The sequence below is a fragment of the Drosophila biarmipes genome, chromosome 2R, assembly GCF_025231255.1.
Source record: "Drosophila biarmipes strain raj3 chromosome 2R, RU_DBia_V1.1, whole genome shotgun sequence".
NCBI classification, from domain to species: domain Eukaryota; kingdom Metazoa; phylum Arthropoda; class Insecta; order Diptera; family Drosophilidae; genus Drosophila; species Drosophila biarmipes.
The window spans coordinates 11,587,793-11,614,076 of NC_066615.1; the positions used below are offsets into that span (position 1 = coordinate 11,587,793).

The window sequence follows — 26,284 nt, forward strand, 5'->3', positions numbered from 1 at the left end:
TTTAATTACAGTTGGAGTTTGTCGTAGGTGTCGTTTAATGGCCTGTGTCCATAAATCCAAAGGGCCTAAGTAGCAAGTTTGGTAAATGTTCTAATCAGGCTAGTGAATTACGGCTGTCATTGCCGGGCTATGAGCGAAAGTTTCAACTTTTCAAAGCGCTTATAAAGTTTTCCAACGCTTAAGTATATAATTTTCTTGTCAGATGTGTAAATATTGTTTATTAACTTTCAATATTTGTGTCATACAAATATCAAAGTTATGTAATTCCTGTTAGTATGATTTGTATTTTCCATATATTTATGAAAATGTAATTTTTGGCTATTAAAGTATTGTTAACCCTTGACATTCCATTCCTAAAAACAGTAATCAATAAGAATTACCATCGAAAAAAAGTAGATATAACTATTGGTATATAAAATACAAATTTACATATTTCAATCTTAAAGATACATTTTTAAATTACTTTATTCTTAAACTAATAGCAAGCCACTAAGTAGCCTCGTGCAGTAAAGAGGATATAACTTATAAGTTAATGATAAGTTTTTGTTAAACTTAAGTTTTTGTATCTTACAGATCCATTTCCAAATCATTTTAATATTATTTTTGTTTGTCATGTATTTACCACTCCTTTTTTTCATAATATAACAGAAAGGGAAAAAAGAATTACCATTAGATAAGTAGAAACTAATCGCACAACACTAAATAGTCTGGGCCGTAAAGAAGCCATAACTATTCCCATTGTTAGCCCGAATGTTTGGCTAGAATGGTCGTGAGCAATAACAAAGCTATGCCCACAATTCTTAAATGGAATTGTCACCTCGCCGGGCGCCAAAGAGGCTCAAAATAATGGTGTTGTATGCGAGCTGGGGGGAGTGGGGATTTCGGCCCCGCCGAGAAACGGAGTGGAAGTGGACCAGTGGGTCGCAGGCTCCAAAAGCTCACCGCACTCGACGGCTCAACCGGTTTTCTGCCTGGGAACCGTAAATCCGAAAAGCGAACATCCGAATCTGAATCTCCGAAATCGAAACGGAACCAAAACCCATTCAGCTTTGTGGCAGGGGCAACATGGGGCAACCAAAAAAAAAAAAACACGCCTTCTCGTGGGTGTTGTTTATCTTATCGGCCGCCAGTTTTGGCCAGAAGCAGATGGCCAAAGGCCAAAAAATGTTTACACTCGGCTCGGTCGTTATTAATTGGCCGAAAAGTGCCGGTATTCGGTATTTGGTATTCGGTTTGTGGGAAAGTGCACTCATCTTTCGCACGATTAATGGCCAGCGAAACATATTTGGCCATGTTGCCAGGCGGCCGGCAACATGGAAGCCTCCTGCGCCGCGTTTGAGCCACAAGTGTTTGGGCCCGCCCCCCGCCGACTTTGGCCATTTGGCCGAGGAAAACAAAGCAGCAACAGCGCCGAGAGCTTGTGCTCCTTGGGCTCTCGCTCTCTGTGCCATTTCCACGGCGTTTCTGGGCCGAAAGCTTTCGGCTTTTCCGACCTGCTCCGCCGCTCAGTTCCTCGTCGAAGTTGAAAGCGTTTGGTGCTCGCAGCGGAAAAACGCGAACCAAGCAGCCGGAGAACCCAGAAAAAAGAGTAGTAAGCAAAGAAAAGCTGGGAAAAACTTTGAAAACGGGCGCGCGAACAAGTGAGCAGCGGCAGCGGCAGCGGCAGCAGAATCAGAGTCAGCAGCCGAAGTGAAGTGTAAATAAGTGAAATACCCGCACACACAGATACACACGCACACAGGCGGCGGAGTTTGGGCCTTGGTATTAGAGCGGCACGGGGTAGTTGTTTATATTTATATTTATATCCGTCGATTCCAGTTCCCCCACCCCTTCCCTCGCCCCTTTCTCCCGGAACAGGTGCGACATTATCTAAACGGCATCGTACTCACCAACCTGCATTGGCACTTGGCTTCCAATGGGACTCTTTTGAGATACTTTTTCAGTAACGGTTAGCTTATGATAACAAGATAAATCTTTGTTAACAAAAATAATCTGTTGTTACTTGTTATTTGATGATTGAAAAGTTGGATTCCTTCGAGCTTACATTCCTCTTAATGGTATAATACCATTTTGTGTCTTTGTTAACAGAAATGGTCAATTGCTTTTATTATTTGTGAACGAATAGTTGCTTCATCGAATCTTATAGACTTCTCAATCTTACAATACCATCTTTAAACGAACAAAAGAAAAGGAACAAGATAATTAGTAAATTAATAGGACAATTTTCAGTTCCCTTTGAGTTATTTGAATTTACCAACTTATTTAAAACAAATGAGTCAAAAAGAAGTCTGGTAACTGGTCATTAAAATGCTTTTTTGAGTAAAACCTTTTCAAAACTAGCTTAACATTCATCTAACTGACCTAGATTATTTTAAAAAGTCATGGCATCCTACAAACATTTTTAAAATTGCAAGGGTTTTTAAAATAATTCAGGTCTATTGGTCAAAAGGACTTATGGACTAAAAAGATATCTAAGGGATATAAAAAAAGAAAATATAATAAATTAATAATAATTGCTAAGATGTTTAATAGTCCTTTTAAGGTTTCTTCATAAATATTTTCCTGCAAAGTGCTCTTATTGCACGGAAGATTAACCACCTTTCTCCAAAAGAAGGTGCTCACTTCCTCCTATTAAGTATATTTTCCGAAAGGCAGTGCGATATCCGACGGGTTTCTCGGTTCAGTTCCCCTTTGCATTTATCAATGTCTCCGCTTGGCTCCCCTCAGCAGACTGAGATTGATATGGGAACAATGCAGCCCGACAAAGGGGCCAAAAAGAAAACCAATTAAACCGACCACTCGGAAAGTTGGGCCGGCCTGCAAAGAACCCTTAAAATTGCAGCGCGCAAATTTTAATTGGAAAAAACTTGCCTAATTGAAGTTTAATAAACAAAGCGACTGGGCGGCTGGGGGTATTTTGTTTCAATGCAAATCCTGTCCGGGACAGCAGAAACTTCGTTCTAATTTTCAATTAAAAGTAGACCGAAAGGGAAGCAGGGAAGAAGGAGGAACTGTGCCAAGTGCAATGACCACAGCTGGATCCCGGGCCCCAGGATTTCCACATTGTTCATTGTTGGCTTCCGCCTGCGCGGATTCCGGGGGCGTTTTCCCGTCTTTCTGTATCTGGGAGCAATTAAAATATGCATAAAATGTAAATGAGAGAAGGCCCAACTAAAGTCAAAGCCCAAGCCAAACGCCGAGTGTGCTTTCCCTACCCTCAAAAACGATTTTGTCTATTGAATTTAAAGCCAGTCGAGCGTAAACCAAAGTGCAAATGAAAAAGTGAAAACAAATTGTGAATCAATCAGTTAAGATAAACAATGAAGGATAGCTGGACTCGGCGGGAATTTCGATAGAAGGTAAGGTAACCGCGAGCCAACCGCAATCCCAGGCTCATTTGGGCCGCAATGCGGGATCAATAAACGCATTGAGGCCGAAATACTCGAGAGCCTTGTTTATTTGACCGACGGTAATTAGTTTCTCCCCTTTTTGGCAACGGTCTACCACCCAGCCTTCCGTTTTCCTCCGGCCAAACAGCTTGGCAGCCCATGCGGCGTATGCGTAATATTAAGATAATTGAATGGGCCATGACAAACAACAAAAAAGAAAAGCGAGAACGAAAATGGAAATGAAAATGTTTCATTTTCTGTTTTCTTCTGTTTTTTGCCCCTTCGTCTCTGTCTTTCCGCCATCATAAAGCATTTTCCGACCTGGCTCCGCATATCCTTTCACTGCCTCTCATGTCGAAAATGGCCAATAAAAATGTTTACGACGCACGCACACATTCAGGTGAATTCTTGGGAAATGTGCTTGAAGAAGCGTTGAATACTTATTAAAAAATTACCCAAACCGAGGCGTACATAAGCATTTGTTTGTAGGGCCGGGCAAGATTCTTTACGATTCGCCCAGTTCATTATTTCGCATTTTCATAAAGAGTTTAATGTCTGATAATTCCCCAGAACCGCCGTGGCTTTCCCCCCATGCGCCATGTGTGCTCCATTAAATGATATGTCCTACAGGAGCGGGTTTTTGGCCTCGTGCTGAGCGGTCGCTCCCTTCTAATTAGAGGCCTGGGCAAGAAGTTGATGTGGGTAAATTGGGTAGTAATTAATCGCCTATTTATTTGGCAGCAAAAACAGAACAACAGACCTCAACGCAAATGTAGAAATAAAGTTTTTGGTCAACCATTTACAACAATCAAGGCTTGATTAAATGTGAACACACATAAATGCAAGTATAAATTCGACTTTTAATTGAAGACTACTGTTTATAGTTCAAAATAAAATAAATTTAATTTTCATTACCATCAAAAATAAATAGTACTTTTTTGTATACCTAAAATTTGGTTAAAAAAAATATAAAAATCTGTTGAAGCCTAAATAATTGATTTCTTTATTTTAATTGACGATTACCGTTTAAAGTTCAACAAGTAATAGAATAAATTTCCATCACCACCAGAAATAAATTTTATTTTATTTTTATTTATCAAAAATGTGGTTTATCAAGTTAATACACAAATCTAATCCAATAAAAAGAATATTATACATAAAGGTAAAAATCTTTCTTAACAAAAATTCCAAGGCAATCGGAGCTGCAATATATTGAGTTCAAGTAATAAAAATACTCACACTTTCATGAAGATAAATCCTTTTGATCGAAACATACTTTGTTTAGAGCATAAAAGTACTTTGCCTTTCGCCGTAAACAAAGAAAAGCACCAAGAAATCAATTTCCTTTCCTGTTTACTCTTGGCCCAGTAAGGCAATCAATATAAACAAATAAAAGCCAAGTCAAAATGGCAGCCAAATGTCACAACCCAGTAATCAGCTAAGGAAGACAAATCTGATTTTCCTCCTAGTTTGATAATCGATTTAACGAGGAGTTTGCAAAACTGTTAGCAAAGTGGCAAATTCATTTTGGGGGAAGAACTTTTCCAGCTCAAGAAAGTGAATTAGCAGCATCTCGAAAATATTCCATTTTATTCATGGCGTATGCGTAATTTGGTGTTCGCCGATGCTGTCTCTGAGCTCTATATAAACATAAAAACTTGTTTATATTTGCTGCAGAAATCGTATGTACACACATCCCAAATCCTGCGCGCTCACAATATTCGAAAGAAATAAAACTTGAGAGGGAGGGAAAAACACAATGAATTGCAAAAGAACAGCAACAAACAAATGCAGAACGCGTTCGCATGCTTTGCTCCGATTTTAATGGCCCTCAAATTTTATATTTATTGAAACTATAAAATGTTTATGGCCGCCTGCCGTCGCCGTTGCACTTGACCCAACCCAACGCAACCCCGTTTCACGGCGGGCATAATCCTATCTGGGTCAAACGGAAACGTAGGACAATTTTACAGCCAGTCCGTAGCTCCGTAAATATATTAATTCTGGCCCAGACTTGGCACCTTTTTACTGCATCCGTTTCGTTCTTTGTTCGGCGAATGGGCCGCGAAAGATATTCCGATGCTAGTGTAAACATATCGGGGAAATTCCGATTTGAGAATATCTAGTTCAAGTCAATTTCGCTACTTGCCAAAAAAGAAAACGATTTAGACAGAAAGACAAAGAGTTATAAACTGACAAGAACGAATTTGAAAGCAACTGCGGGAATCATGAGCTATAATTTAAAAGCAAAATATAGTTCAGCTACCGGTCTACTTGGGCGGGAAGATATATTATCTCATCCTAAGTTTTGTGTATCCAATTATTTATGCTTCCAGTTGTACCATAAATTTGCTGGCCATCGCTAAGCGGATTAATGATATACTTCCAGCCCCATTTTATCGCAAAGTGGCAGCTTGTAATGTTATTCCCAGCCAAATTAATCAGCGAGGCTGTTATTTTTTGCGCACCGTTCTATTAAGTAAAGTGCGGTTTGTTTGCTTAGCCGCCTTCCCCTCGGCAGGTGCAAAAAGGTGCTGCGCCAACCCGGCGTATGAGTAATGCGCGTGAGAAACATTTGTCTGCCAAACACACTTTGGATGCAAAGTGAGCGCTTAAAACTTTAACCGAATGTGCTGGGTGCGCCGGCCGTTTGGCGAAGGACGAAGGACGAAGGCAGTGCGAGTGTCCTGTCCTTCAGCTGGAAAAACTGACAGGATAACCGTCGTGACGGGCGGGCGAAGTGCTATAAATCAGCACTCGAACCACTTAATAAGGACGACCGATGCCACCACGCACACCTCCGCCTGGAAATTGCACACACTCGATCCTGGCTTTTACACAATGTTTTATTTCGCATTCCTCGCATTTTTCCGGGGCCACCCCCGCGCTTTTCGCCGCCTCGAGGAAAGCGTGAAATGAATTATGGCAACGAAAACAAAGCGAAATATGCGGGCAGCAGCGAAAAGCAGCTGGCAGCGGGAAAATGAAAGAATAAGTTTATGGAAATAGAATTATTAACCAATGTCGACAGCAAGCAATGTAAGAGCAAATATTTGGAATTTTTTTAATTGAAAATTGCTTGCAGTTGCATCGTGCTTAATTTTATTGAAGAGGTTGGGAAAATCGTTGTAAAATTAACAGCAAAGTAACAGCAAACATTTGGAATTTTTTTAAATTGAGAATAGCTTGCCCTTGCATCTTAAATTAGAAATGTAATTGAAGTGGTTGCGAAAATCTTTGTAAAATAAAGGGGTTAAACATTTACACACAACATGAAAAAAAACCTAACAATATTTCTTAAACAAAAATAAAAATGTAAACCATAATGCCTGCCCCAGCAAGTATTTTTATATAATTCTTAAATTAAATATGAAACTACTGAAGTTTTAATTCGGATTTGATATGAAGTCATTGAAAAATTCATACTTTTTATTAATTTTGTTTTTACTTAAATAGTTATGATATATATTTATTAAAAACCAAACTCATATCTGCACATAATGGTGAAGCCTTAGTTTTCCGTCGAATTATTCATGGATAATACATGAAAAAAAGATGTTGGCTCCTTAATAATCAAATTTAATGATCAATTTTATTTAAGGAACAACTAGATTCGTTTTTCCCTCTGCACATAACGGAGGATCCTTAGTTTTCCGCCGAAATATTCATGGGCGTGGCAACGGAATGTTTTCGTCACGCGCTTTAATTGCCACGCCTGTCTGGCCAGCAGATGTGGGCGGAATGCGGGGCGTGGCGGGCCGCCCATTCGCTGTTTTGATTTGGCGCTGGCAAAATATATTCCTCTTTTTCCGGCGACCGCATCTGTTTAGCATAAAGCAATCGCGAATTAGCCATAATTTGTTGCCAACTTATTCTGTGTGTTGCGCTTATCGCCATCAAAATAAAAGCTCATTAATGCGGCATTCGGAAGATTTTAAATATTTGCCCAGCGTTTTGTTATTACCATTTTCCAGACGACGTCGACGCTGCCATGCCCGCCCCCTCCACCCCTCACCCCTTATTTAAATGGCCGTTGTATTATGCATGCCTGTGTGTTTGCATGTGTGTCTGTTTGCCTTTGTGGGTGTCTGGGTGCCTCGATTTTAATTAAATATGAAATGCGCTCGCCTCCGCCGGGCTCCGCTGGGCACAGCTGGAAATGGATACACAAAAATCAAACAAACAAGCTAGCTAAGGTTTTACAAAGAATAGCGAATGCCCTGCACAATTAAATCACGATTTAGAAGTATTTAAAGCCCTTGATTTCTTAAGTAAATTCGGAAAGTCCAACAAAACAAAATAAATGAAGCAACTTGTTATGACTAAAATAATTCAAAAGTAATTGAACACATTAGTCACCATCAACAAAAAATATAACAATTATGTAAATTTATTTCATGTATTATTTATTTTATTTTAAATTTGGACACTATTTTTTATACTTATCCTTTTTTTTAAGAAAATAATACACAGCTTGATATAAAGTATAGATTGCATAATAATATAAGTTCTTAAACTTAAACTGCCATCTGGAACTTAGGCATCCCTTGTTGCCTATTAAGCTGGGTGGACCAACAACGTTTAAATAAACTTATTTATAAAAGAGTTCTTAAATAGGTAAATCAATTTTCTTTACTTTAAATCAAACTAAAAAGAGCATGTTTAAATCTCAACTCTAAGTTGCTATCGATTGTTTTACCAACTGTTCCTCGCAGATACTTTTCAATTAAGCGATTCAGTTAAAAGGCTCAAAAGTGTCACGCCCGTTGGCATTTCACTTCCGTTTCCGCCTTGTTTCCTTTGCCCCAATTTCCGCTGCATCCGCCGTCAACTAGGAGCAAGGTGAAAAGTGGCAGCCTGGGAAGGCAAAGGTGCAGGTACGAGCACTTGTCATCGGGGCATTAGTCAGCGCCACAGTTGGCGCGCTTACCCCATTGATTCCATTCGAAGGAAAACCAGCTTCCAGTGCAAATAGCTTGTTAAAATGTTATGTTGTTACGGCAGATCCCAATCAGGCTTAGTCACGCTTTCTGGAACTGTTTCTGGCTTGCTCGCATTGTCGATCGGGCGGAGAGCAGCCGCCAAACAGCTTTTATGCAAGTTTTACAGGGGAATCCGCTTGAAGGAACCACAGGTTGGGGGAACTTTGAGGAAAACAAACTGCAATAAATTCAACCCATCAAACATTTTGCCATGGTCTCTCTTTACAACTACCTTACATAAAAAATATTCAAAAGTGTTGTAAATATTTATAAAGGCGTTCGAAGTTCTGCGTTTTTAAAAGCTGAACAACATTATGTAATAAATTGAAAATAAGAAGAGCAAAACTGCTAAATACATTAATGCATCACATTCTTTTGTACGGTATATGTTTACTATTATTTCATCTAGACACCTAAAAAATATGCAATAATATATCGTTTTTTATTTATAAATGCATTCAAATTTCTATTTCCATAACAGCTTTACTAAATAAATATATAAATTTAAGTGAAAGGAAAGAACTTGGTATCTGCTAAGTATTTTCGTATCTAAAAAATGTATATCCTTCCCCTTTTGTGTCCTGCACAAGCTTCCTTTTGTCGTTCTTTTAATGTCAGAAATAAATTTTGCTGATATAATTTTCTTTGTCAAAAACTGCAATAGCTTGTCAGAAATGAGGGACTTTTCCGCGATTTCTGAGCACTTTGCGTGACCGACTGAGTGTGAAAACGGAAAAGCAGCTCATAAATAAGAGCTGTTGCATGCGTTTTCGACGTGGAATCCATTTGGGCCGCTGTCGCCCGGTGGCTGTTCTCAACGCAATCTGCACCACTTGTTTATGGCCGTTTAATGAATGTTGGCACTTGGCGTGCCCAGCCACATCCACAGCAACTGCGAGCCGAAGACTGCATCCGCGGCCACGGGCCTGGCTATGGCTAGGGCCGTGGATGTAGCTGCAACAATACCGCTCAAGGAGCCCGGGCAACGAAATGAAACGCAACGAAGCCAAACGAGCCGGGAAAGCCTTGGGAAAAACCCTCTGGTAAAACCAATTTGCTGCTGAGGGGCCGTAGACCGCAGGGGAGGCGTGTTGCTGCCCGACTTTTAGGTCAACTCCTGCACTATGCATGCAAATCTGTTTGCAGCGCCCGTATCCAGTCGGCAACAAAACATCGCCCTCACACTCGGAGTTCAGTTTATAAATTTTAAAGGAAATTCAAAACCTTTTAAAATAATGAAATACCCTTTTTTCATAAGTGATTTGACTATTCTAAAAAACTCTGAAAGATACAAATAAATGTAAAAAGTCTTATCACACCAAAAAAATATATATAAGCTCTCAAATATGATTTATTATTATAAATATTAATAGTTTAAATAAAACAATCATAATTGGTAAAATCTTAGAATATATCTAAAACTGTGTCATAGTATATTTATTAATTTGTCTTAGAAAATTTTTTATTTATTCATGTTTATACATATTATATTCATATTCATCAAATATGATTTTAAACTTATAAATACTATTTACCCATTACTAAAACAACAAAATACCTTTAAATCACAAGAATTTTCTTACGTTTTATAAATTCATTTTGCTAACTATGCCGTTTCTTTGAGTGTATCCATGAGGGAAAGAGAATTGACTTCGCCTGGCAAAAGCTTTTTTAACATTTTATGGGCACCAAGACAAGTGCTGCGACGAGCATTCTTCCTCCTTTAGTTTAACCCTCTTCGGCAAACAGAATAAACAAAGAGTTTAAATGGAAATGGAAATTAAATTTTCGCCGGCGCCAACAATGTTTTGCCAGCTTAATTTGGCTAATGAAAAGCGCAAAATGTTGTCTCAATAGCGCAATGCTCAGTGTACCGCACAAGTGGAAAAGTGGATAATTGAGTGGCGGATAAAGTTTCCCAGCGAAGAAGACCACAATTGATGTACATATGTACCTACAACTCACGAATTTTCGATTTTTCATGTGTCTGTCCCAGAATTTCAGAGCCAAAAACGTGGCCAATCAATAATTTTGAATCATCCATTCGGGCTGGCCCGCTTTTCCCGCTCTGCCTGCTGCTGGCCTAATTGGAGCACATACACATTGCCATGAAAATGATTTGTGATTTGTGATTTCTGCCGATAAGTGGGTGAGTGCTCGCTGGGGATTCGAACCAGGAGCAGGGATACACGTAGCACGCATCATTAACTTGAAAGCTGCTTATCATATTTGCTCATTGTACAATTACGCCTGGTATTCCAACTCCCCCCAAAGTCCCCCAGAAAATAAAGGCACCCGCAATCATGCCCGGAGTTTCCCATTTCAAATGGTAGACATTGCGGTTCCGTTCAAACGAGATGAGCCCGGAATTGTTTGCATCCACATTAGCCATTCAATTTTACTCGCAGGCCAAGAAACAAATATTTATGATGTGGCATTTTTTTGAAACCACTTTTGAAAATTAATTGGCTGTGCATTTATTTTTTAAGTTGCCCGAAAACATTTTTGAGTCTTTAAAGCCTGAATGGCAAGATGAATAATGGCTGGGCTTGCTGAATTTCTGGGAGGCACTTTAATAAATTACTTAGGCAAGACACTTGTGGGAAATAATAATACTTATGCCGTTTCATACCAATAAATCCCAAAACAAATTGGATAACAGCATTATTAGAGTTCTGTGAGCTTATTAAAAAATATTTTTGATACAGGCCTCTTTTCAGTTGTTCGTGTCTTATCTTTAGTCGTGGCTTTGTTCTAAAATTCACAACATAAATTCATCTGTGCTCTTAAATCCTATTAGTTTTCAAATTCCTCAACCAAACAAAAGGTATAATTTCCCTTGAAGTGAGACTTGCCCCCCCTGTTTTATAAGCCCCTAAAGCGGTGTTAACTCCATCAAAAATAATATTTAACTTGGCTAAATCAGGGTGTTTACCATTCACCATTCAAGGAACAACATCAAATAGTACGAGTGTTCCAGGGGCCTCTTCAAAGTACTTGCGACACCTGACACCTGCCACTCTGCTCGAGCTCCCCATCAGTCGCATTGCGAATTCCCTGGGCCCAACATAAAGACCTGCACAGCGCCAGGGTAAATCCTTAAATAATTAAATGCGAAATGGCGGGCAAGGATTTTCACCCCTTTTCCATCTGATCGGGGCGAAATTCTTGCCATAATAATGTGTAAATAGAATCAAAATTGTTGACTCGGGCAGGGCCAAGTTTTGGCGAAATTGAAAGGGGAAAAAGAGAGCCATTTGGGGAAAATGCTAAGACTACAATAAGTTAAGGCGCACACAGCTACACCCGCCGAGGGGAAGGACAGACATAAAAAAGGAAATTCATTGACATGAAATTCGGGGAGCATTTTACGTGACAATGCCATGAAATCGAATTTGCCAAGCGACCGGAAATGCGCACAGCCGTGTGTGCGTGCGTGTATGTGAGTGTGTTTGAGCGTGAGTCCCGCAGACAGACACACAAATGGGCGCGGGGGCGGCGACCAGGGAGGGGGCGTGGCTGCCTCTGCTGTCGACATGTCTTCTGATTTATGCCGCACTTTCCATAAGTTTTTCATGTTTTAGGCCGACTCGCTACCCTTGATTTGCCTGCGCCCGCTCAATGTATTCAATGTATTCAGCCATGAATTGCGTGAGCTGCCTGTGCAAGCTTATTTACTTTTGGCCGCCAGTGCTGCAGACGGCGGCGCTTATTGGCCAGATCTGGCTGTTTTTGAACGGGCCCAGGCCGGAAGCTGTTGCATATTTTATGGCGCCATTGCCCGTTTTATTTTTACATTTCTGGCAAGGTCACAAAATACCATATATTAAATAACTTCTGTATTTTTCCTTCCTTATCGTTTCCTAACGGCCTTCTTAAATACTTTAAGAATAAGAAACATTAAAAAACTAAAATAATATATGGTTTTTTATAAACGGCTCCAAGCCGGAAGCTCTTGCATATTGTATGGGGCCCTTGCTTGCTCGATTATTAATTTTGTTTAAAGGACAGTCGGTCTGTACGTGTCCTTTCAAATGTAGAATTATAAATTAACGCTTAAAATTAAATTAAATTTTTGTATATTAACATTTACTCGCAATTTTCTATTGCCGAACGTTAATTTATTTTACATACCTTTCTTTAAAATAATTAAATGCCGTATCCGTATTAGAAGCCTTTTCGTAAATATTAAACTGCATAATGTTAATAAAAAGGACTTCAATTATTAAAATTACATTTCGCCAAACAATTGTTATCCCTGATGAGGAAAACACTACATTATTTCCAAAATATCTAGGATATTAAGTGACTACCTTTAAAGCTACGTTTCCCTCTTGAGTCAGCTATACTTTTCGATCCCTGGCTGTCAGCCCTGTTGCCACCCCAAGAGCTAAAGGGCTGAGAGCGGTGGGCAGTGGGCGGTGGGAGCCAAAGACAAAGGCCCAGAAGAGACGACAAGTGGGCTCCGGCTGAAAGACACTCTTGGAATTGTTTTTGCATTTCTTTTCCCCGCCTTCTCCTTTCTCCGGCCCCGGCTCTTTGCTACCTGCTCGGCATAAATAAAATGCGGGCCCGGTAGCAGCTGCTTTTTGAACATTTGAAAGTGGGCAATGTGGCGATGACCTTCAGGTAAGCAGAGCACAAAATTGTCAAAGAACAGGGCTGAAAATTAAAAGCCCCGGGCGAACGGAGCACAATTGGTTCTGCCTCGTCAAGTTGTGGGATTCCAAAAAGGGTTTCCAGCAAAGGCCCATCGAAGAGCCACCGAATTGACTTCATCGAGTTCCCCAAAAGGGAATAGAAAAGAGCTCGCTTTGAGGTCCTGGCCATCCGAAAACCAGGATGTGCAATCGAATTCCCTTCATAAATCAGAGCTCGATTCATGTAAATAGCTTGCTCGCTGCCTAATGCGTCCGAGCACGTAGCTGATTACAGGAAACTGGCCAGAGTCGAACGAAGGCAATTTGGTGGCGATTGGGAGCCACCAACCAAGGCAACGGTTACGACCCGAAATTGCTCAATTTTCACGCTGGACCGGGAACAAAAAATAAGGCAGAAACAGAGGCGAGCAGAATCAATTGTCCCGCGAGGAGAATTGGGAGGGGGAAGCTTTCGGCAAATGGCAGCTCATTTTGTATTTATCAAAGGGACGGATGAGGAGGCAGGAGCCACGTCTGGCCTGATGGCGGCATAAACTTTTATTTCAATGAGAGCCCTGAGAAATTCCACTGCACAAATGGAGTTCTAGCCCTAAACCTGAGATTATCAGTGATAACAATTGAATCCTTATTAATTTTAGATAAGTTATCTTGAAATAAAAAGGGATTGTTGGAAAACATAAATAACTCATTGGCCAGAATCATAAATAAAACACTAAGCCACGGATTTAAAGAGTTAAAACATGTACAAATCTTGTTTAAATAAATATATAAGAAGTAGAATCGCTTCAAAAACCAAAACAAAAAAATATGATGTACTACCCAAAAACCACTCATGCGCCTGGTGTAGATATAATTAACCATTTTAACAATAATACTTACCTGCACTCAAAATTTGTTAAAATAATGCAAATATAGTCTTTTAAATTATGTATGTTTCGAGATATACATTTTTTTACAACCAATATGACCTTTAACAAGGGAAAAACGATGTCCCACCAAAAATACTCATACGCCATGTGGGCTTTTGGTCCCTTAAAGTGCCAAATACTACCAGAAGACACTCATACGCCATGTGGCCCTTTAATTCCTTAAAGCCCTGCTGAAAATGAATGACCAAAAAGGCTTATTTCGCCCACTGTACAGTTCCCCAGGCTCAGCTGCGCCCAAAAAATGAAGCACCCTCAATACCCCCATACACACACGCACGCACTTTTGCTTGCTTTCTCTCGCTTTCTCCGTATTTCCGCTGCACGAGACAGAAAAAGGGAGAGGCGAGAGCGACGAAAAGGAGGAGCAAGTTTTGTGGCATACTTTTCGGCAGGGCCTCTCCTTGGCATACAAATGCAGGTAATAACGGCTGGGAAAACTTTCTGCTCGCTGGCATTTGCAAATGAAAGGCGACTGTTCTAATTTGGGCCTTCTCGGAATACCAGTGCCCGCCTGCCGTTGTTATTTTCCTTTCTCTTAAATATTTATACAAAAAATGAGCAGCTAAGCGGGCCAACACACATGCACTGCACCGGATTTATTATTAATGCCGCCCGTTCTCTGTTTTTCTTCCCTCTGAATCTGCTGGATTTGCAGACTTGGCCCAATGGGTTTTTCCCAAGGCCTTTTCCTCCTGCTGTCGCTTTTCCCGGCTTCTTTTTTTCCTGCTCCAGCCTGTTGCGGCCTTTAGCTTATTATCCATTTATTTATTTATTTATGTCCAGCGCGTCAGTGCCAATATTTTATTTTCATTTTAGTTTGCGGATGCTGGGCCGACCACTCATTCGATTGTGCAAATCACCCTTGGTCAGGGGCCAGGGCTATTTGGCCGCAGAGCCTGGATCCATTAATAAAGTTGCCAAGAAAATATGCTCATATCCAGTCGAGATTGGCTCGGTAACGCCTTTACTGAATTCCGAATGGCATATGTCTGCACTGTCATGACTAGCACTTAAATGCTTTCAATATGTGAATTAATCAAACAGGATTGGAAATATCTCTATAAGACTTAAATAAACTTAAGATTTAATTTAAATGCTCTAACCATTTATCACTTATCACTAGTCATTCTGCTCTTCACCTATGAAAAATTGTTCTTGGTAACTTAAGACATGTTGAATCGCTAATTTCTTCACGAAGTACTTGACTTTCTTTGTGAGCAGCTTTTCCGCTTTCATTTCCTCTTTTTAATTCCTTTAAAACTTTTTCAATGAAAATACAATATGCAAAACGAAAGTGGTTTATTGTTTCATGTTGAAAGAAAGGAAATGTAAAAACAAAATAATGGACGCATTTTCTTGACGGGAACTTGTAACGAAATCTTATTTCACAGTTAGCACTGCAATTTTCTTGTTAAACTTAATTTAGAGAAAATTGTCTTTAACAATAATTTAAGTTAGACGCTTGCACACTATGCAAAGAACTCCTCCCCCCGGAGGAATTTTTAGATCTACTAGAAATGCGACACCACCTCCCATGTTTTATTAACAATTCAGTAACTTTTTATGTCCCTGAATCGACTGCATGGCAAATGCAGGGGGAATGCATGTGGAATGTGTACCAGCCTTACTTTCCCTATTTCAGGGGCCGGACAGCAGGCGCTGAAAGGTTCCTCTGTGCTGCTTAATATTTAACAAGATATCGATGGCATGGACAGCTCGCTCAGGGCATTCCCTAGCCAATGCATCAGAGGGGGCCATCCCCTAATGGGGCCATTTGACACCCACAGTAGCAACGTTATCCATGGCACAACAGCCCATTGGAAGAGTAATAGCACCGCCAACACAAGGAGGAATTGTGTCACTCTATAGCCATTAATATCACCCACCCCGACCAACCCCCTGATGAACGAAAAGCCCCAAGGACATTTTGTTATTTGACAGTTTTGACGAAACGCTGGCCTAAAACGCCGGAAATTGACTAATAATGGGGTTAATCGCCAATAACGATCAGGCCGAGGCAAGGTAAATTGTCTGTTAAACATGAATAAAGGAACTGGCTATTACGAGTACATATGAAGTGTGTTATTTCTCGTATTTACCCAGTATTTCCATAGCCAAGGGGTGTATTAAGCCACTGTTGATGTAGGTCATCGAGAAAGTTGAAGGCAAAAATGGCATATCAAAGTACCTGAAAGGGTAAACATATATAAATAGACAAGTTTAACTAAACCTTTGGGCCAAAGTATGTATCAAAGTAAATGTACCCTACAAATATTGTAAACAGAATTTCCTTATCTTCGGATTTAATGGATTTAGTTTTTAAGTGGGTTATCTGTGCAACCTTGTTTATCGGTTATTATTTTCATAAACATTTTTTCTGAGGATAATACTCTGTGCAAACATGTTGCAATAATGTTTTCACGTGTTTTTAAGCGCGCTGAATTTGCCATAAGCCTGCTCAACAATATACATTTAATTCTTAACCTAATTGTATTTAATAGTTTTTAACCCTGTTGCAAATATCCACATCAAAGGCGTAAAATTCCAGCGAAATGTGCCTTTATTGTTCCATTATTTTCGCTCCACTGCAAAGGAGTTTTTGGTTAGTCTAGACCTATCAAATTACCAATTACGCGTCGTAAAATTTGGCAGAGCTTAATGCTCTGTTGTTAGCCACCATAAATGAGACGTCATTAATTAATGTTGTCAGGCATATTGTTTTTAATGGCTTCTCACCTAATTTCGGGCGTATTAAAGACTTATAAATCACGAAGGCAGTGAAAAACTGAAATAAAGGTAACTTTAGGTGCAATTAATATCCGAGGCGGATATCTGGCCTAAGCACTTTTGGTCTGCGGTCAGCTGAAACGGGGGTTGCACTTGTCCGAGTCGTGTAATTTTCACATCGTTGAGAACGCTTTGACTTGGCCGATGGGCGGACGGGCGCTCATTAAGCTTAATTCGCTGGGAATCAAATATTTAAGAGGTAACCCAGATTGAGACAGCGGCGCACGTGTGAGTGTGTGCTGCCAAGGCTGATTGAAACCGACACCCGAGCACTTGCACCTCGCAGCTGAGGAGTATAAAGTGGCAGGACCAACGCAGGACCACGCCATGTCCTGTCCGCAGCCGCTGTCCTAACGAGCAATTTAGCCAACTCATTGAAGCGGAATTAATGGCAATCGATTTTGTTTGGCGGTCGGCAGACAGGAGCGAGCAGGTCGCGGGGGAAGGGTCTTCATTAGTGGCAGGATGGCAGCAGGAATCCGACAGGACATGCCCCACTGCCCCCTTTCAAGTCGGTGGTTGTCTTAAAGCCAGCAGCAAGCACTCCCAATTATTTTTAATCGTTTAAGGAATTTTCTGGGAGGAGGGAACTTAACATTTGTACGATTTAAGCAACCATAACAGTTTCTTATTTAAATGGGCCATCACTGAAAAAGGTTTTTTGGCCAATCTTAACTTCTTTAATAATTGATTGCAAAAAGGTTTTATTATGAACTTAAATAACCTCATAACTTGATATCAATTTAGTAAAAATAATTTGCTCGTTCCTGACAAGCTTTGAGCGCTTCCTTCCTCCCTCAGCTTATAATTTAGGGCAAGAACTTCCGCCCTTCTTGGAAATGCCAAGAATATTTTGCCCAAATGCTTCAATCAACAACTCAGCCAAATGTTAACACTTGCTGGCTTGTCCAACTTGTGCGCTTCCCCATTTCTTTTTCTGACAATGGGTATGTGGTATATATGGACTTATCCCCCGCTCGATCATGGGATGAACTTTTCCTGTCTCGTGTGGCTTCGTTTTTTATTACGTTTGCGGCTATGCAAAAAGTTTGCCATAAATACAATTTTTGCTCTTTTCAATTTTTATTTTCAGCCGAATCGCGAAGGATAAACTTTTGGCCCGCTATGCCCAGGAATCGTGCGGTTGCGAGGAGCGCGGCTGTAGACACAGATATAGATTCAGATTCGGACTCGGATAGGAATACAAATTTATTTGGCGCTCGAGTTGAACATGTGCCAGAGCTGCGGGCTGCTTGGAGCTGACTCTGGTAAAACCGCGACGAGGGCGACGATGCTACTTGATTTCGGCCAACCCAAATAAACAGGCGAGGCGAGAGCAGACCACCCACCCACTCAATCACAGACACAGCCGCAGAAAAGCAAACAAATAAGCCAGGCAAAGCAGCTCGCTCCCAGCAGAATGGCCGCGCCCATCGACGAGAGCGTGCTGAATGCACTGAGGGGCGTGACCTCCGCCCACACCCGCCTGCCCAAGCCGCTGCTCATCAAGATCTACGTGGCCAGCCTGAAGCGGGAGTTCAACCAGGAGCGCCGCATGCTCCTCGAGCTGGTGGGCCCCGAGCTGCAGTCCCTCTACGACGACCGGCAAATTGAGGTGGGTTCGGTTCTGCACCATTTTTAAACCTCCACACCGTGCAATATTTGTACGATTTAAGCAACCATAACCACAGAGAAAAAAAAAGAGTTTAAAACTTAAAAATATCCTCTTTAAATAAGAACGTTTGGTCATAGAAATGAACCAAGAAGTGTTCCTAAATTAACACAAAATGTTCTTAAGTCATTTATTCATTATATTATTTTTGTTAAGGTACCAAAAAGTATGCAGGAATATATTTAAAACGCACAATAAATTCATTTACAAGGATGGCTACGGAAAGTATGGCATACTTTTAGACACCTTAAATGAACCCCAGAGACTTGCGTGCACCCCTAAATTTTTGTTTTGACTTGTAAATACCGTTTTTTAACATTATTTTCTGTCCTTTCCCTAGCTCGAATTCGTGGACATGCATTTTGGCACTGGCGACCCGGAGGTCAACCAGTTGGACCGGGATCCCTACCTGATCCACGACTATCTGCACGAGATCGACACCTGCCACGCCCACACGAAGAGCGTATTCTTCATGGTGCTCGTGGGCGATGGCATCGGCCGTACTCTTCTGCCCACGGAAATGGATGAGGACATCTTTTCCGCCATTCTGACCGATGAGCAGACCACGGCTGACCATGAGGCACTGCTGGTCAAGTGGTACGAAAAGGATGCATCTCTGCCGAAGCGACAGCTCAAGCAGGATTATCGGTGAGTTTGAAATATTAGTAAATTACAAGATAAATATGAACCCTTTCTTATGAAAATATTGATTGGTCGCACATGACCCCCAAAACAAGTGACGCCAATTTTGCTTTGAAGGTTTTTATTTTTCTGTGAGCGCAGTAATCCGAAATTCAAACTGCAACCGAAATAGTTATGGACAAAGTTTGCCAATATTTGTCAAAGTTCCTTTTCCGTTCCATTGTCCCATGTTTGACTGAAATTATCCATGTGCCACTTTCGCTTTGTTTGGCAACTCAATTGGGGGCGAACTTTGGCAAATATTTGGTTGGGCGGCAGGGATGGTCGATGGAATGGTGTGGCAGAGCAAATATGGAAATGCCAACACTTGATTCGACATCGCCATCTGGAATTTGTCTAACAGCTATTGATTAACTTGGCGTGTTTACCGCATTCCAGACTGATGGCCGCGGATGCCTGGCTGGCCGAGTCCCAGCAAATGCAGAGATTTTTCGAGCAAGCCTTTCAATCGCTGGTCCAAGGAGCCAGTGCATCAGGAAGAGCCGCGGACTTCGTGGAGCGGGTGCAGCAGCACCGACGCACGCAGATCGAAAGGGAGGTCACGCAGGCCATGTGTAAGTCGTATTTGCAACGCCAAAGAATTTTACAGCTTATCTTATTTTCTGTATCATTTTGTCTAGCTCTTTCCAGCGAGAAAATCCTCGCAGTTTTCCGAGAACGAGCCGCCCAGTGCACCAAGCGGGATGTAGAAGCAGGCGAGCGGTTGCGGAAAATTAAGGACGAACTCACCATGAACCTGTCCACGGATAATCACACCACTCTTGTGTAAGTTCCCAGAAGCATCATTCATTTATTTAATATTGCAACTAAAAAGGTGCACAATGCATTTTAAATAGATTACTTTCATAATAAATGATAATCAAATTTCATTCTCTGAAAAAGTTTTAATATGATAACTTCAACAACTTTGAAAACAGCAAACGCATTATGCAAAATGTATGTCAATGAAAACTTTAAACTCTTTTTTTTGCTCAGACACTTTTTCACTTTAAAGATATTTAAAGCTAAAAAGTTAATATTAAAAGTGGAAAAGATGCTAAAACGATAAAAAAAAGTTTAAACTGAAGAACAGTCATCTTCTTAACAAATTCATTGTATTTTGGAGGTTAAAATATACCTACCAATAAATACCTTAAATGTCTTTTAAAGTTAATTTCAAGTATACTCACTTTTAAATTCGGATACAGGAGTCTAAAATTCTGCAGTGAATAAAAAATATTAATTTTTCTGAAAGAATTCATTGTTTTTTTGGGCTTAAAATATAGTGTTGCCTACTTTTACACACTTAAAATTACATTTAAAGGGGCTTCAAAAAACAAATATTTGTTGGAACCCCCGTTAACTGCAATTTTTTTAATAAATTAATACTTTTAAAGGAACTTAATAACTCGTTGAAAGGTATATTTTTATTTACATTTAAAGCTATTTCTTACATAAAACCAAAGAAAGTAATAATCAACACCATTGATGTTTTGTCAACTAAATTCAGAATAATTGACTGTTTCGGCCTACACCAATGTAATTACTGGCCTGCAGAGATTGGTGATTATGATTGCCGGCTAATTGAGGCTATTACCCATTTCAGAGTACCTGGCAGTGCCGCCAGCGAGGCCATCGACCCGGACAACGAGGACCACGAGTCCTACTTGAGCAAGTTCAAGAACAAAGTCACCGACAAGCTGCGCCTGCTAATCGAGGCGCACATAACCAATGATCCCGACGTAATCAAGGGGAGGAAAAAGACTGTGCAGGTGAGAGCCTTGGGGCCATTAATACTACAGTCCAGCAAAACGCTCAGGGCCGCGAATTAAATTAAATGTATTTTTCACAGCGCACTCCCCACCACTCTAAACCGCTGACCGCTTATTTAATCAACAGCAATTCTGATTGTTATTTGCTCGCTGGCCAGGGCCAGAAACCAAGAATCATAAATTAATTCCAAGAATTACACCCAGACAACGCCTGCGAAGGTGGTGGAGGAACAGGCCTTTATGATTTCGCGTTTCCTTGTTTTTTATGCTTTTTTGTTGGGCTTTCCTTGGGCTTCGCCATTGTTTATGGTCCTGCATATTGGCCATGCCACAAAGTCTCGTGTTCTTCGCTAATGGCGTTGTGTTAATTAAATGTTCGGTATGTGGCAGGTGAATTAGGCTTCCAAGAAGCGACTCTGGCAGGGGAGAACTTGTACAAACGAAACAAAATATGCTGAAAGTTTCTTAATTGAAAAGAAGTTAATTCTTTAACTTTGAAAAAAAAACGAAGAATGAAAATGGGCCATTTGAAAATACTCCCACTTCAATTTGCCTAAACGCAAAGTTGTCATTGGCAGAATAAATCAAAAGTGGCCAAAAATAAATAAAGACGGCCTTAAAAATTTCCAAAGGAATGTGTTCAGATAACATCTAGTTGAATATTCTCTTTATATCAGCTTTCACCTGAAATATGCTGAGAGTTTTTGTTTGCCAATTGCAATTTCCAACAAAATCCAACAGAAACTGCTCGTGTGCATGTTCTTCTTGTACAGACAGCGGTAATCAACATATTAGTATTTTTCTTATTCTATAGAAAATAAATCAAATAAAAATAAAATATAACATTATTAATAAACTTTTTTTTTAACAGTGAGATTCATACATGTATTGATTATAAATATATATATGGTAACAGTATGTCGCAAAAAAATAAATTTAGCTATATTTTCCAATATATATTGTGGTGTCTCAATATTAAATACGTATAATTTTAAACTTTAAAAACTTACAAAAGAAGCATGCTTAAAGCTAAACTTAATTTTTAACTATACACATATTTTTTTGCTTTTTTTAACGGTTTGCTGCTATTATTATGCCCTAGGCTGTGTGTGTATCTATAAGTACGCAATAGGATGCCCGAAAAAGTATGCTTTGCATATGACAGTTGTCGAAATTGAGTTTGAAAGAGATTTCCTGCAATAAAAACCAATTGAAATCGAGTTTGCCCAGAAACGGCAAATGGCTGAGGAAATCGCTTAGATCAAGGTTGCCGCTGCTCTCCGCCTGGCAGCTCCTCCATACGGATCGCCTTCCGTTCCAGTTGCGGTTTGCTGGGTGGCTCTGCATTGCATAAGTTCACTCGCCGCCACTCTCCGCCCCTTGATCCCCCTGATCCCCTTTAACCGCCTTTAGGCCCCCTCCCACACGCCACCTCTCGTTGGCTTTTGTTGAAAGCATTTAACATTTCAGCTCGGTCGCAGTCGAAGGACGAGGCGTAATGCGAACTGGTCGCTGCCATTAGCGGGCGAACTCAAGTGCTGCACTCGACAAATTTTAGAGCCATAAAATTAATTTTATAAAATTTTAAATAAAAAGAAAATAAATATTTTCTACAAGTTTCCCTCTCAATATTTATAATATAATAGGATTCAATATTAGTAATATATCAGTAAAGCTAAAGTACATTACAAGCAGTTTCAAATAAAATAAAACTACTTCTTTTATAACTTGTATTTATAGTTATAATTAAAAAAGCAAAATTAATGGAAAAAACATTTAGCTTAACTTTTGGAATAACCTGGTTACCTGAGTAGATTTTTAGTTTATAATTAAATGCCTTGGAAAAGATTATAGTGCATCAAGAGCGATTCCAAGTTAACAGGGGCCGACCCACTGCTCCGAGCACCAGCCTCGCCTTCGTCATTTTCCTTTCACGGCTTAGCTGCCCCCTTGGCCAGCCCCTCCTGCCACCGCCTCTGACATATTAACACACTTACACTTGGGCACAATGTAGCCACGCCCAGCCAGGTCGTCCCTTGTTTGCACTTAACGATGCAGCTACGTAAACTGCATTCAGGCCCGGTCAACATCCCACGCCATATCGTACCCTACCCAGAATGGAACTGCCCCCACCGATGCGGATAAAAGTGTTGCAAAGGCAGGAGCCATCTGATGCACCTCCTCCTCCGCGCTCTTTGACAAAATGTTGTGGCATTCGTTGCCGCAACCAAGAAATATGCAAAGTGCGCACCACCTGCCACCCAACCCCGCAGTCCTCAGCCGGTGCAACACGTCGTATGAGCAACCCTTGTGTGTGAAGCCCTGGCACTCGCCTGAAATGAAATTAAAGCAAGTCAAATGCCAACTAATTAAGCGGCAACCGAGGTGGCTTTAAGGGGCAAAACGGGTCGGAAAGGGGCACTGAGCTCCTGGCTGTATTGATTCGGCAGTCGTGTCTCCGGGAAGTGCATTACGCAGATGCTGTCAAACGAGATTTGCAAAGCAAAAGCCGCTTACTGGCAAAAAACGGCGTAAGAGACTCCGCCACAAACTCAGACCCAGACTCACTCTCAGCATGAGATCCTGGCGAGGACGGGGTGACAACTTGTTAGTGGCAAACACGCCACAGCCAGACAAGATGGATAGCACTCGCCAAAAATTAAGTTTTATGTACGATGTCATAGATTTATGCAGGAACAAGCCACATAATAATAATAATTAATAAGCTTTTTCTTCCTAAGAAAAATATGTATTTGTCAAAAGAACAAAAATTACAAGATTGGTAATATATTTTTAACGATTTTTTTTGGAAAAAAATAGAATTTTACTTATATTTAGTCGACACTTTGATTATGTTTATACAAAATTCTTAATATTATTTTATAATCTACTGAGCAAAGCATTTAAAATTTGTCTCCCATTTAATAAGGGTTTTCTTTTTGCCCACGAAGGGAAACTGAGTTATCCTTATGAGTATATATTATTCTTATATTTTCACCATTTAGTGGGTTTGTTTTTCTAAGTACACCCCACTCTAACACCTCCCAGCAGGTCGGCGAAGGTGAGGGCAATGGCGAGGGCGAAGGCGAAGGCAAAGGTAAACAAAGTTACGTGGCAAGCACGGTGAATGCCACTCACTGGCATTCAGGCTGATGGGGATCCTGATGCTGATGACGTGGTCTGGTCTCGGGATCTGTGGCACTGAGGAACGGAAGCGGCCCCCGACACTTGGCCATACATGTGCGACTTTATTTTATTTACTCACATTTCCGAGAAGGTGCGGGTGTGGGTGGACCTCTTGGAGGTCACATCACAAACGGAAGCTGCTCCGAAATGAATGGCTGACGAGGTGGATGTGGTGGGAAGTGATACTGGATACTGCTGCTGGGATGATGTGGCTGCAGGTGGCTCGAAAATCCAATTACTGACAAAACTAACCCGGCCACCGGTCTAAAAACAGCCAAACATACGTGTATTTCTATGCAAACGATTCTCATATGTCCGCAATCAGAAATAATTAAATTCTGCGAATGAAAAATAACATTCACACTGCTGACCTTGTTCCAGCACTGGTCGCACCCCTCGAATGATAATTTAAAACACATTTAACGCGTTTGATAATTATAAATGCACACGTCGTTTTAACTCCTGAAATCAACTCATTAATGGTATATGTACAAATGTGTGTAAGCCTTAAAAAAAATGCACTGCCAATTAAACTGATTTAATTTAAAACCTGTCGCACATACGTAGAGATGGCATCACACGGCTATTTAATTCTCATGGAATTTAATTCTCATTCCTCCTTAAATGCATTCAATCTTACTCGTAAATTGCAGATTCAACTTAAGAAAATTACTAAATGTGGGAGTTTATTAATTACGAAATTGACATTAGAAGCCTATTTAAATGAACAGGTATTAAGGGTTTTTTAAACCAGATTTAAGATGGTTTTCTGTTGAGTTATGCATATAAAATTATAATTATAGCAAATTAAAATAGGCAAAAAAGCAAATCGGCTTATTAAAAGCATATGCCGCAATAATATAGAAACAAAAAACCATTTAACATTTGTACCTGTTAAATCCCTGTGATTCCAGGAAATCTTTCACGAGCACGCGACGCACCTGCGCATCCTGCGGGAGCACACGGACAGTGCCGCTCTGGAGGAGTCGCGTGTGCCGCAGCAGCTCCGCCAGAACCTGATGGCCAACTTCCGGAATGGCAGTCGGCATGCGCCGTACTTTCTCTGCGGCGCGGATGGGAGCGGCAAGAGCGCCATCCTGTGCCACCTGTATGGCCAGGTGGGCACCTGGTTCGGATCCACCCGCGTTCACCGGGTGATCCGCTTCGCCAAGGCCACGCCCCGCTCCGCCTATAATTTGGAGCTACTGCGAGTGATCTGCCAGCAGATCTCCATCATCTTCAACATCCCGGAGGGCTATCTACCCAAGGACGCCTCCTTCGATCCGCTGTACATCAACACGTGGTTCCAGAACCTGCTCCGCAAGGTCGAGGACATGGCCAACGATGTCCTGTTCCTGTTTATCGACGATCTGCATCTGCTGAATCCCCTGGACTGCGATATTGTGACGGCTCTTTCGTGGCTGCCCACCTCGTTGCCCTGGAACGTGCAGATCATCTGCAGCTCCACCACGCCCGTGGAGCAGCTCAAGTTCACCCCCATGCAGCGGGATCGCTTCAAGTCCGGCGAGTATCAGTTCGATCTGAACCTGGGTGACCACGCCACCCGCCTCAAGATCCCTCCGCAATGCATTCCGGGAGATGTGAGCTTCTCCCTGTATGTGGAGCAGCAGTTTGACCGGCTGGAACGGCACTACGGACGGCAGGCGGTGGGCGATCTGGCCTCCTACGTCACGTGCTCCGAGTACGGACTGAGTGAGACGGAGCTGCTGGAGCTGCTTATGCCCACCGACGATCCGGAGTCGCTCATCGAGACCAAGAGCGGACACTTCAGCTTTGCCACCTTCAAGAAGATCCACCGCGAGATGGGTAAGTTTATGATTTTTGGAGATTTATGAGTAGATTAATATCACAAGAGGCTCCAATTATTTTTTTCAACGATTTGGAAAACAAACCATCCTTAAAATCGATGTTTTAAGTTTATTTTTAAACTTTAATATTAAAGTAAAGAAACAAAATAAAAATGAAAGGTTACAAACCGAAGAACAGTTCTTATAAAGGTTCCTCGATGATGTAACTTTTTTATATAGTTAGTTTTTTAATTTTCTTTAAGTTCTTTTTAAAGCTTAATATAGAATAAAAACATCATCCACACGGGGTAACAAAATATTTAAGTCCAGTTTTTTAGTTGTTTGTGAGGTTAATTTATCCAAAACCTTTAATAAAGTCAACCCAAACCCCGATCCCCCGAAACCTTTGATAACATA

General features: G+C 40.9%; 1 protein-coding gene across 12 annotated transcripts in view; it reads left to right on the forward strand.

Moving 5' to 3' along the window:
* The first annotated feature begins 1,527 nt into the window (after positions 1–1,527).
* Positions 1,528–26,284, forward strand: part of LOC108030170 (protein qui-1) — a 40,179-nt gene continuing 15,422 nt past the window's right edge. For 8 of the 12 annotated variants that reach the window (XR_007763970.1, XR_007763974.1, XR_001768501.3 and 5 more), the window contains exons 1-8: positions 1,528–1,696; positions 3,249–3,359; positions 17,842–18,363; positions 18,761–19,068; positions 19,501–19,676; positions 19,743–19,887; positions 20,708–20,873; positions 24,974–25,886. Coding sequence is in view for 3 of the 12 variants with exons in the window: in XM_017102908.3 (XP_016958397.1) it covers positions 18,169–18,363; positions 18,761–19,068; positions 19,501–19,676; positions 19,743–19,887; positions 20,708–20,873; positions 24,974–25,886 (1,903 nt within the window). In the remaining 9 variants the exon portion in view is untranslated. Of the gene's footprint in view, positions 1,780–3,248; positions 3,360–17,841; positions 18,364–18,760; positions 19,069–19,500; positions 19,677–19,742; positions 19,888–20,707; positions 20,874–24,973; positions 25,887–26,284 lie in introns of all 12 variants that reach the window. The other 4 variants (XR_007763971.1, XR_007763972.1, XR_007763973.1 and 1 more) reach the window with 4 other exon arrangements.